The sequence below is a fragment of the Egretta garzetta genome, unplaced genomic scaffold (genome assembly GCF_000687185.1).
Source record: "Egretta garzetta isolate BGI_Z169 unplaced genomic scaffold, ASM68718v1 scaffold393, whole genome shotgun sequence".
Classification (NCBI taxonomy): Eukaryota; Metazoa; Chordata; class Aves; order Pelecaniformes; family Ardeidae; genus Egretta; species Egretta garzetta.
Window position 1 is genome coordinate 120,124 of NW_009259238.1, and position 13,213 is coordinate 133,336.

The 13,213-nt window shown below is 34.3% G+C and overlaps 1 protein-coding gene across 1 annotated transcript in view; it reads left to right on the forward strand.

Moving 5' to 3' along the window:
• Window positions 1-13,213, forward strand: part of WDR11 (WD repeat domain 11) — a 46,480-nt gene that overhangs the window by 12,581 nt on the left and 20,686 nt on the right. The window contains exons 6-12 of the mRNA XM_009635951.2: window positions 720-885; window positions 1,584-1,698; window positions 2,635-2,830; window positions 4,688-4,791; window positions 5,860-6,036; window positions 7,810-7,894; window positions 13,043-13,149. Coding sequence (XP_009634246.1) covers window positions 720-885; window positions 1,584-1,698; window positions 2,635-2,830; window positions 4,688-4,791; window positions 5,860-6,036; window positions 7,810-7,894; window positions 13,043-13,149 — 950 coding nt within the window. The remainder of the gene's footprint in view (window positions 1-719; window positions 886-1,583; window positions 1,699-2,634; window positions 2,831-4,687; window positions 4,792-5,859; window positions 6,037-7,809; window positions 7,895-13,042; window positions 13,150-13,213) is intronic.

Sequence of the window (13,213 nt, forward strand, 5' to 3'; positions counted from 1 at the left end):
TGATTGCAGAGAAGAGGTGAATAATACTGCTGAAGCAAGGAATGAGATGCAAGGAGAGTGTAACAGGGATTTAATGTTTCGTGGAGTGAGGAGATTAACACAAAACAAAACCCCTCAAAGGGATGATACATTAAATCAGTTAAGAGACACTCAAACCTGAGCACAGTATGAGGGTGTTTTTCTTCAGTGTGACTTAAATACAGTTCATTGGATCGCATGTACCTAATGAACCTCTTTACCTTGCAGCCTGTCTCCTGTTGACAGTCAACAAAATGACGAACGTCCCTTCTCTGCTACTTTCTTTGATAGGCTAGTTCTGTTCATTTCAAAATACAGCAATATGCATAATAATATAAAAATTGAAGTAAGCAGTATGTTTAAGGGTGAATTCCCATGAATACCAGTAAATGTCATGGCAGCTAGCACTGCTCATAATTGAATTGCTTCGTATTTGAGATGTGCAAGAATTACACTTGTTCCATTTGAATTATGTATTACTTTAAAAATTACTCTGTAATCTTATTTAGACAAAAGTCAACAGAGTGTATGTCTTTTAAATGTCAGTGATGCTTTGCACTGCTGTAGCAATTAAATGGAAATCTACAGTTCCCTAGTGATGAAAATAGGGAATACTTGAAAAAATGCAGGTAACTTTATTTTTAACTTGAAATATTTGTTTATACTAAACTTGATTAAAGTTTCTATCTGATGTTTTGCAGTGCTGAATCTGTAACACTCAATGACTGTCTTCAGTTGTCATACTTGCCTTCCAAAAGGAACTACATGCTGTTACTGTATCCCAGAGAAATTTTGATTCTTGACTTGGAAGTGAATCAGACAGTGGGTGTGATTGCAATTGAAAGAACAGGTGTGCCTTTCCTACAGGTAAGGAAAATTTGATTGGTTTCTATCACTGTAATAGTTTATTAGGATCATATATTAGTTCATGACCCACCGATAGTTGTGTTTTGATTAGTTCTAGCTCACCAGGGGGAAGAATGTCCTCTGAACCAAGCATTGTTTAATTTAGTTTTCTGAAGTCTGCAGCAAACCCACTTCATTTTGTGGTGTTACAAAAGTCACCAGTGTGGAAATAGTGATGTGGAAAAAGGACATTTTGTTCTCTGGTGGTTAAGCTGCTTACACTCAAGTTAATACTAGTTCTCTAAGCATCTGCCTTTGCTTAATTAGACAGCTAAGTCCAGTCCGAGGTCTTATTGAAGCATCTTTATTCTCTTGGAGTCATGAACTCTGATAGCAAAAAAAAAAAAAAAAAGTTGGGGGTTTTTTTTTTTTTTTTTTTTTTTTTTTTTTTTTTTTTAAAGTGGTAGCCAAAAAGAATATTTATGAGTACATTACTGTTTAAAAAAAACCCAACAAACAAAAAACCAAACCAGCAAACAATTCAAAGAAAAACTTTCAATTAATTTCTCAAATTAATTGACTCCCTTAGTCACGAGTACTGTAGCTAAAGAAATTCATTAAAGTGTTACACAGATGGTAACATTTTTACGGACTTGCTTATATATCAAGATACATCAGTGTACTTTGCAAAGGATATAATGTGGTATCTCTTTACCTAGGTAATTCCTTGTTTTCAGCGGGATGGGTTATTTTGCCTACATGAAAATGGTTGTATAACTTTAAGAGTTCGCAGATCTAACTGCAGTATAACTGGAACTCCAAATGAAGAGCCAGGTAAGTTTTGTGTCAAAAATTGCCAGAAATTAATGTGAAGCATTCAATTAATACTCTTAACACCAATATTAACCTTCATGCCTCATACAGGATGGGGAATTACAGCCCTTCTAGTGTTTTTTCCTATATATTAAATTTATGTGGCATTCTCCCGAAATTGTTTTTGACTTTCCTGAAATTTAGTGCAAAATAAGATACTAATATCCTGCAAATCCTTTTATCACCAAATAATACTTCTAATTATGAAGTGGCTTAACAGTCACATATACAAGAAAGTTTTATCTAAAAGATTGTTAGTTTTTTCTTCTTAAGAAAAAACATATTTTTCAGGCTAACACAAGATTTTGGAAGTCATTTGGTCAATTGGAAGAACTGATTTTAGAACTAAGACATGGGCTTAAATTTAGATTAAATCATTAAACTTTTGTCTCTTACAAAATGTTACTAATAATGGCCTTTTAAATATAATGGACGGGACTGGAAAAAAGAGAGCAAAACATAGTTCTGCAAATGTAAGTAAGTGATTTTTTTGGTTATTGTTTGTTTGTTTTGATTTTGGCAGTTTGGTCATTTCTAGTGAGCTTGCTTCCAGGTTTACCAATAAACCAAATGAGTTTTGGATTGTGGAGAACAGATGCACTTTCTTCCTGGATATGAAGCAGTAATTCAGATTTTGCAGGATTCATGTGGAATAGGACATTTTAAAGATAAAGTTCTATTTTGGAGAACTTTCCAAAGCTGTGTTTTGTACAGCAAGATCAACAGTATATAGGTTTTGATTATTTGATTATTTGATTATTTCCTAATTGTTGCACAAGAAGCATGTGGATTTTAACCAAATAGCTCAGCTGTTCTGCAAATTTACCTCTGTTGATTGATCACATCGTATGTTTGCCATTCTAATTGTTTGCCCTCTCTGGGATATTGATGTTACAGATCCAGACCCAGTTCAGGAGCTCATTTATGATTTAAGAAGTCAGTGTGATGCAATCAGGGTAACAAAAACAGTTCGACCCTTCAGTATGGTGTGTTGCCCAGTGAATGAGAATTCTGCAGCTCTCATAGTCAGTGATGGCAGGGTAATGATCTGGGAATTAAAATCCAGTATTTCTGGCAGAAATGTGCGTAACAGGTAATGGGATTTATTTTTCTTACCAAAGCTTCCATCTACGTTTACAAGTGGCATGTAGTATTTAATTATACTCTAAAAGCAAGAGTGATGTCCTTGTGTGTATGGTAGTGTGACATGTGCTGTACATGTATATGAGTGAAAGGAAGAGGAACAAAATACATCATCCAAATAGATTAGGTCCCTTGCTTTGGGGAAGTGAAGGAACTGTATTTAGTCGTCTTTAAAAAATAATTCCATACTAAGTGGTTGGAATAAGGAATCAAAGATAGGAATGAATATTCACATAATTTTTAGGAAACATTTTCTTCTCATTTGGCTTTATTCAGACTATATAATTTTTTTCAGGAACTAATCCCTACGTCAGTTACATAGAAGGACTGCAAAATGAGTCTGGAAAGGACTACATTTTTAGTAGAGGAAAAGTTTATTGCTAGATTTTTGTGAATTTGACAAAGAGCAATAAGGCTGCGTAGAAGGTGGCTGGAATATGGTGGTATAAACAATATTTTCATATACAAAGCCTTTAGAGTTTTAGATTTTGAGCAGTCTCTAAAAATACTATATGAACTAGTATAGATCTTTAAACATTCAGTGTATTAAGGTCATTCTGCTGCAATAAGCCTTTAAAGTGCTATTGAAAAAATAAGTAAATTACTGCCATGAAAGAAATACAGAATTCTTATGCTTTTAAGTGTCAGAAGTATCAGATTTTCAACATAGATAATTTTGTTGTTCATCAGTGATTTAGTGTTTGTATTCTTGGTGTTCTCAAAAATACTGCTAGATGGATTCTTTGTGATGCATATTTAAGAGAGCTGTTTAAAGATCCGTATGTTGCTGGGTTTTACTTTTTGGATTCTTAGGCTCATTTATAAAACGCTGATTTTTGTCATGATTGTATAACCAGGAAAAATGTAATAATAATATAAGAAACACTGAGCCTAGAGGAGATGATTGGATTGTAGTGAAAAGTAAAGCATATTTCTAGTTGGCACAGTATTTAATAGATTTTGAAGGAGTCTTCCTCCATTAGCTCTTGATTCTGATGGATTTGATGGTCTTAATTAGCAGACTTTGAGTTCAAATTTTAAAGTGAGATTTTAAAGAAAAAGACATTATACATGCCTTAAACTGCATTTTTGTGGACAGCTGGGTGCAGTCAGTAGCCGTTGGTCTTTGCTTATGACATAAAGCTGTCCTCAGCCCAGCTGTTTGAGTTCCTTTTATATGGAGATTGTGCTGGAACCCAGTCACACTAATTGGGGAAAAAATAACACAAAAACCTGATGCATAGATATCTCACAAGACTGTAAACATAGGTAATGCAGTAAGTTTCTGCTGTAGCTTTGTATATGCAAAAGCCATTGTTTCATGTGTTTAGGTTAAAGGCATTGCTTCATTTACAGGTTTCGTCATCTGGAATGTGTATAAGAAGTTTATATAGGTTAACAAAAAAATTTCCCAAGTTTGGGAATCTGTTCTTAAATGTCAAAATATTTATGATTGTTCCTTAGCTGATTTCATTAACATAGGCCTACATGTTAACTTACAACATATTTAAAAGCTTCCATTCAGTGCTACACTTCAGAACAAAGGATACCCCTCTCTGTTTTTCTGTTACTTGTAAATATCTCTGTAAGGAAGATGAAAGTTATTTTAAATTTTGTACATTTTTGTGTGCATTATCTCCTGGTAGAGTTGTTCATGGAAGTTGATTTTGGGAATAATCTTCTCAAAATACTTCACAACTAGTAAGCAGTAGGAATACTGAAAGAACAGCCTGTGGAAAAAAAAAAAATCAAGGACATAAGTCAACAGGTTATCCCATTTGTACTAGGAACTTGTTTTCTTTTACAGCAGTTCAAGTCCATCACCTTTGTATTCCCCAGTCTCATTCTGTGGAATTCCTGTAGGAGCATTCCAAAATAAACTTCCAGACCTCTCATTAGACAACATGATTGGTAAGATTTTCTTTCACTAGTATTACTGCTACTCATTTCTAGGATTTTTGAATCTTTGTATTTTAGCTTATTTAAGAACTACATGTGTCAGATTTTATGTTGAGGACCAATGTTCAAAGTACATTTTCTCTGGGGAAAAAAAAAGTAATTTGGCCAAAACTCCTTAATTTTAAAAAGTAATCTTAAATGGCTGAAGACCATTTACCTGACACATCCATCTTTGTGAAATCTAGATAGCAACCAACATTTCAGTATTGAGAAATGTTCCATAAAGAGGGTTATGTTTATGTTTTAAAACTAATTCATATTGGAAAAGTGACTAGTGCTGCTCAAGAGATACAAAGGTGCAGATTTGGATTTTGTTTGGTAGAAGTTGTCTATACGGTTAGGTGCAGGCATCTTACCACTGTAGGAGGTTCTTTTGCAACTTATCCTAGGTGTTCAAGATGGCATTTAGGGCATGATTTTTCTCTTATCTGAATTTCCTATAGTCACTGACATAGCTGTTGTATCTTACATCACTCGGCCTGGTACAGCTGACTGCAGAAGGTATACAGCAGTGGAATTACATCTCTTATGTGCTCATCTTTATTGTTCTGTCTGAGCAAATTCACTGTATTTCTAGCACTGGATTGCACTCAGTTTTTAATGTTTGAAGTTATATCTCTATAAGTCTTTGAATTGGTCTAATAATTTTTGAATATTTGTAACTAACTTTAAAAAAAAAACAAAAAGAGAAAAAAAATAGAATTCTGGAAGAAGACTGAAATGGTCGCACTTATTTTTTTTCCTTCTTCCTTCCTTTTGGTTTTTTTTTTTTTTTCACCCTTCTGAGTGTTAGGAAAGAAAGCTAGTATTGGAGAAGTTAGCTGAAGTGCAGTCTTCCAAAAACTTTTATCATACAGAGTTCAACAGGTTCAACAGGAAGGAATGCCTCTTCAAATAAACATTGCTAACATACGTGTTAGGTTATTTGTAGTTTTTATTTTATAAACTCCTGTCTGAAAAGTTACTGTAACATCTCAGATTTAAAATTTAATACTAACAAGACCTTTCATTTTTAAGCAGGGCAAAGCACAATTGGTGGAGAAGAACAGTTAAAAAGTTCTTTTCTGCAAGAAATACACCTTAAATTTCTGCTGACTGGCCTTCTTTCAGGACTTCCTTTGCCTCCGTTTGCTATCCGCATGTGCCCACCTCTTACGACAAAAAACATTAAACAGTATGAGCCAATCCTTGCTGTTGGTAAGTATCTTGAATAGTTTATTTGTTGATCTGAAAATATTAAATTCTAGATAAAATACAAATATAGTTACTAATACAGAAAACTATTTTTTGATCCTATGTAACTCATCAGAAATAGCAAGCCTTGTATTAGTTTGCATCCATGATAGTCTTTGGATTCTTTTTTTACTTCCTTGGCTTTAAATATTGCTACATGAAAAATTGTAATATATTAGAAAGTTTGTGTTTATGTTTCATTTACTATGATATTGGTCCATTGATATGCTCAGCATTTTACATGCTGATCTTACTTAATTCTGAATATCGAGTTCTGCAGCACTGCATTCCTAGAATAACTGAATTGACTTAACAGAGACTGTACTTCCATTATAAGTACCTAAAAATACACTTAAAGCACATTATTTTTCCTGAATGAATCTGTTCTGTCTTATTAAAGAGGTAGTTAACTCATCTAGATGTTACAATAGTTGCCAGTGAACACCTGATTTATTAACTCCGAGTTCTTCCTGTTTCAATCTGATATTTCTGGCATGCTCTTTCAGACCACATCAGGGATTTCACAGTGTATCCACACAGGCTGCTGTCTTTCTCTGCAGTCAGCAGTCTGGAACAGTAGACACATAGATGCTGTAATTTAAAGGTTGTAAAATTAGACCTCCAGATTTGGGTTGTTCAGATGTGCTCTTGGTGTATCTAAGATACTTGGCTGTCCTGTCAAGGCTGTGACTGTCACAAGTCAGACTTGGGAGTTTTTTGTTATTCTTAAGGTTGCCTGTGCTATTAAAGCCTTAGATTTTTGAACCGGGCAGGGGCAGGATTGTGAAGATTAATGTTACGCAGGAGCTTACAAAGAGTAATTACTCCAGTAATGAAAATGCCATAGTAATGCATGTACATGTGTACAGTACTTGTAAGACTTCTGTTATTACTGAGCTGCAAGTACCATCAACAGTTGTTTTCTGAAATGTAGGCAAGCTATCATTACATGATGTGATGCTACTAAAATGTAACTTTTGATTTTTATATAAGCTGTAACACTTAAAACAGGTGAAATACAAGGATTAGGAAACTAATAAGTAGGTATAAAGCACATTTACAGCAAGGTCTGCAGCATTCTAGACTGAAGGTTCCTGAATGGCTCTATAGGTACCCATTGTTGTATTTAATAAAGTTGATATGAGTATAAAGAAAAAAGAGAAGGAAAAGTAAGGCTTCCCTGTGTCTAACAGAAAATTGTAGCTTTCAGTGTTTCAGAAGGTACTTGATCTAATTGAAGCCAATAGCTACTAAGTTACTGATTTATAATTTGAAAGAGGTCATTATTTCAGGGATGAGAAAGCAGAATTGCTTTAACGATGCAGTAAAATCTACCCATGATGCTCCCCTGGGATTATCGGTGGATAACCATAAATGCTTTTCCTTGAGGCATTTACTCATCTTGAGTAATCAAAAGAAAAAGCATTCCTTTCTCCTGCAACTTGGTATGTTGTGAAAATGCAAGAAGAATGAACAGATTTTCTACAGGCTCTACAAGTAGGTTCAGGAAAATGTCTTGATCCAAATGGATTCACTGGTTGTAGAGAACCTTGCAGGGTTTAATATTTGGGGTTTAAGCACTAGACATCAAAATACCTTTTCTGAAATTCTAAAATATAAGTTAGAGGTGTTTAAAAAAAAAAAAAAGAGAAATAGCTGTAAATCCTGCATTTTCACTAAAGTATGAAAGAGAAGAATAAAACAAGTGTCTTAATTTTTCTTAAATCATCTTTATAGGTACAAGTAATGGCTCTGTCCTGGTGTTTCATCTTACAAGTGGACTCTTACACAAAGAGTTAAGCATCCATTCCTGTGAAGTCAAGTAAGATTTTGATTTTAAATCCTACTATAATCCTTCTGGGAGACAAACATTAAAACATCTAAATTAACGTTGTATCAACAACGTGAGTGTGTACTTTCATTGTTAATGACACTCAAGAAAATTGGCTGTTGAGTAGCCTACCTTAACAGTCTTTGCCATGTATAGCAGTAACATGCTGTCAAAATTAGAGTGAAGATTACATTGAACTAAATATTTGAATTGTATCTGTGCCTGCTGATCTAGGATGTGTATCAACTACTTGCAGTTTCTTTAGTGCATTGTAGTACAAAGAAGACTTTTTAGGACAAGAAACTGTATTACAGTGTCTTATCTATATAACTGTTGTGACTCACAGGTTGTGTCCTTTGAAGTAATTCTGTTTTGTACACCAAGGTTTATTTACTTTGCCCTTTGGGGCTGAAATTACTATTGAGACAGCTCTAGTCCTAACTGAAGTAAAAATAACTTTATTGTTAAAAGATTTTAAAGACTGAATACAGGACTCAGAATTTATCCATCCTAAGTAAGGAACAGAGTAAGTTTTAAAGCTGTTGTACTATGTGTTTGTGTGTACACAATGACATAACTTTTCAGATAACTAATGGCAAAGATACTCAGGATGGTGCTTGCTAGATACATATTTCTAGATAGATTTAAGCATGGAAAATAAAATATTTATTTTTGGTAGTAATTTTAGTAAAAACGTGTACCAGAGTTGTGTCATGAAGCTTTCATCAGGTTAAGGTCTTCATTTTACTGTTCATTCTACAAAAAGATAAGAGTATTACAGGTGTCTGAAAAGAGATGGCTCTAAGAATTCATTATGTAAACTTGCTTTGAATCTACCACCAATATCACGTAAGTATATTTACATTTGTGGTGTGATTAGTAGGCACTGTAAGCATAGAGTTTCACTTTCTGTTCTAAACAATTTGAGTTTTTTGCTTCATACCATTAACTACTTAAAAAATTATTTTAATTTTATGTTCTGTTATGCAGCACAAGAGAATACTGCTCTTTTTTTCTCATTAAGGTGATTATAGAATTCAAAATGAAAAACACTGATAACATTTCACAGATTAAGAAACAAAAAAAGCCTGAACATGGGGAGACAGGAGGAAATACGCTTTTGAAAAAATACTTCTTTATCTTTCATTTAGCCTTCATGTACTATTGGAAGTATTGTTAGTTTGGGCTTTTCACTTTGTAAAGGTTTTGCAACTTTTGAATATATGGTCTTTTTAGAAACTGGCCTTGCACAAATGGTATTTTTAGAAAATTAAAATTATTGTGAATTTTATTTAGTCATAAGCTGTTACCTGGGTAAGTTTTTAAAATATTTGTTTTAATTCCCTCTGTCCCGCTCTTAATGGTCTGAGTTACTATCTACATAATTTTTACAAGTTCAAGGGAGTGCTTTAAGCAGCGTAGAAGGCGGCACAGTAATTTGGTTTTTTAAATTAAAAGTAATGGAATGCAACAGTTTTTCTGTCAGTGAGAATTCTTTCTTTACCTCTAAAATGCAGATAGATTGGGTAATGCCTCTATCTCAGTTTTAGCTGAAAATACACCTTCAGGGAACACCATTATTTTAGTATGTAATTGAGAATACCCTGGAATTGTAACTCAAGGCCAGCAGAGTTTTCAGTGCTTTGTAAGTTATTGTGCTTTAACTTCGCAGGCAACTGACCACCACACAGCCGTTTGCTCCCTCCCCTTCTCCCCAGTTGGATGGGTGAGACAATTGGAAAAAAGTAAAACCAGTGGGCTGAGAAAAAGGCAGCTTAAGAAGACTAAGGTTCTTGGAATGGCAACTGTCCTTTACATATTAACTGTGCTAAAATAATGGCCACTGAGTTGTCTAGGTGCTAGCAATTGATGTGTTTGGTTTTGGGGTTTTTTTTTGAGATTAAAGTGTTCTTTTTTAGAAGCTACATATGTAGTCACATGCTGGGTTAGGGTTTTTTTTAAATTATTTTTAAACTTTGTAGTTCTGTATTGTGATTAGCAGTAGGGCCAATTGTTTTTCTGTCCTCCATTTAAGATAGCTCATACTTTTGAGTAACCTTGAATATTCATTTTGTCTAGCTATTTCACTATTTGTTTAGAAGTATGTAAATACTTTTCCTTTGAGTTTAATTTGTTTTTTATTAGGAGACAGAGGCAAGAAGCAGCAGAAATGCTTCAGAGCACACAGAGAGGAAAAGTCAATAAGGCTACTGCTAGGAGCATAAGTGAGGGGAAAAAACCAGAGGGACACTATGGCATGTGTGCTGGCTGAAAGAAGCTGTGAGCAGGCGGTCAGTCTTTCTTCCTTCAGGATACAGAGAAGTGCAGTTAATTCTTATTACTAAGAGGAATTAGAAGAACCATGAAATGACTAAATCTGATACCTGTTCAAAGTGGAGCAATCTAAGCTATTGTGGTAAGATAGGAGATGATAATACATCTTCAGTGCAGAGGAGAATATATTTGAGACATGTAGATAAAATGCCTGCAATGTAGCTTCTAGTTCAGTGAAAGTGGTGCATTTGCAATGTCTCTCACTGCTACTTTTGCTTATTCTGATAGAGCTTATTATGCTTATTATGACAGGAGCAGCGCTTCTCATTCTTTTTCACTGAAGCCCATCAAGTTCAAGGTTGCAACAGTTTTAATTTTTAAAATTAAAACCTCACTGACTGTAACAAGAATGTGTATGGCTTGCAGGCAAAACTTGGAAATTAAAATGTAAGCAGTGTTGCAACGAAATCCTGTGTGTTCAGAATTAAATTCTAAAGTCTCCATTACAAGACATACAATTATCTCAGATGTACCATGTTCAGCTCTTAATTGTAATTTCTTTTCTTAACCTTCCTCTTCTTAAAACGGAAAAACGTGTTCCACTGCTGATGATCACTTTTGGACATGTAGACCACAGAAATACTTTGGAAGTACAAGGAAGATTCTGTTAAAATAATATAATTTGAGGCTGAGAGTATTTTCTGATTATATGATTGAGATTTTAATACAGTTTTCTTTAAGATATGGTTTTATTTCCAATTTTACCTTTCTCCTTTCCCTATAATTCTTATAATTAATTTGAGTAGCAGCTGCCTTGTCAGAAAGTCACAACAATCCATTCCCAACTAGAAAAGTCATTTGCATTTTTATTCGCTTCATTACACTCTGTAATTTGTTTGCGTTGGAAATATTAATCAGAACAACTGAATCTTATCCCTGAATTAACTGAGACAAGTTGAATATATAGAATCCCTGTATTTCCTGTTTTAAAAGAGTGGAATCAGTCTGAGAAATAGTTTAAAGTGGAATGTAACCCTTAATTCTAGTAGAAAAAGATGTCTTTTATTAGGAAATTTTGTAAATGGAGATATTTCAAGAGGGAAGGCATTACTTGTTACCTTCATTAAAACTTGAACCACTGTCTTCAGATTCTCAATTTACATGTATGACAATAACAAAACTTATATTATTTCAGGTGCAAGTTAGCTAAGCTAAGGTTTCCCTTTGATAATGAGTGTTTTGGGTTTCTGTAGATTTTTATTGGTATTGACACACGGCCAGCCGGCAGCAAAGAAAAAGGACTTGTCCTGTTAAATCTGAGCTGATGAAATAAGTATAGAAAATGTCTCGGGTATTTGAAGGAGAATAGCGAATAACTACTGGCAATAACAATGCATTACGAATTTTCTGTGCTTTTTCTAAAAAACATAGTAGAATAATAGACAAAAATTAGAAAGGTGTCAGAATTCATATTTCTTCCATTTCAGAAAGTCCCCTGTGCTTATAACCCCTCAGAGACCTGCAGTGCCACACTTTGTTGCAGTTGTAGATTTCTATTCAATCATTCCTGTAACATTTTGATTCATGATTGAATACTACTAATTTTGATTGAAATCATAGGTTGAACTTTCGTAGGTCCTGGTGGGAAAAGGGCTCGGTCCTAAATTTTTCACTTTACTTGAGGACTTAGGCATAAAGCTTCCCTTTTTTTTTTTTTTTTTTTTTTTTTTAAAGCTTGAACTAATAAAGATAAATATGGCTGTTTATTGTATGTGCAAAATATTATGGGAGCGTTTTTTGCTTTCACCATCCACATTGCATTTAGGAAACTTCTACTTAATACAATGTGAGTTAGATTTACTGGCAATAAATGATAAATACTGTTATTTATCTTTCTCATATTTCACATATATCCTTGAAGAACAGACAATGATTTTACAATTGATGTAACAGAAGACTTAGTTGTCCTGGAAATAGTTTTTAAGTGATCTGTGTTTGAAGGATTTCAGGAAAATCTAAACCCTTTTATCCATGCTAAAATGTACTTGGGCATACGTATTAGAAGAGTCTCGATTCTCTCTTAGTTTAGTTCCTTGATTTAGTTCACAGATAAAGCACTCAACTATTTATGCTGGCACAAAGTGTGTGTGGGAAATGGGGCAGGGAGGACTATCTTGTTTTGGACCAGTACCACCTACTGCTGCTTTCTATCCTTTCATGGCTTTCTCAAGAATTTGCTTAGAATCCATATGTGCTGACAATATGTTATATATAGTGTAACTTTACATCCTTGCAAGACTTCAGGGTGATTGGTTTGTGGCTGTGTGGCATGATCTAAAAGAGCAAAAAAAAAAAACCCACTAGGTTTTCAGTTCTTTTGTGATAGCCTTTGAAATCTCTGCAGGGCCTCTCTTACTCTGTCATCTTTGTTTCTGCTCTCTCTGGACTGAAAGAATCATGTCTCCCCACCCTGCTATCCATATGAACATTTTTCTCATTCTGTATGCTGGCAAATACGAGTTACTTGATAGTTCTTCCCATCTAGTAGGTCACTGATTTAATGAGAGCAGTGATTTTATTCCACTCTAGTGCTGAGTATCTATAAAGGATTTTTGCAAAACTTACCAGTGTTTCAAACAAACAAGAACCAGTATAGTCTGAAAAGAAAGCTGCTCTTTAATTTAATTTGGTAGTCTTATATTTGCATCATAGTTGTTAATGTGTAGCTTCTTTTTGTGGTTAAATATAGTGTTTCCATAAGATGTAGAAAATTACTTCTGTGCTGTTTTCAAATTGAAGAATATGCATGAAAAAAATTACTTAATTCCAGGCTAATATGCTCCATGTACTCTCTTCTGATGACAGGGGAATTGAGTGGATAAGCTTGACTGGGTTTATTTCCTTTGCCACATCAACACCTAACAATCTGGGGCTAGTAAGGAATGAGCTGCAGCTGGTGGACCTACCAACAGGTTAGTATTTCCTGAGAAAACTGTACAGGAGGCTAACAGATTTGCTGGGGAGTGACAAAGAGAA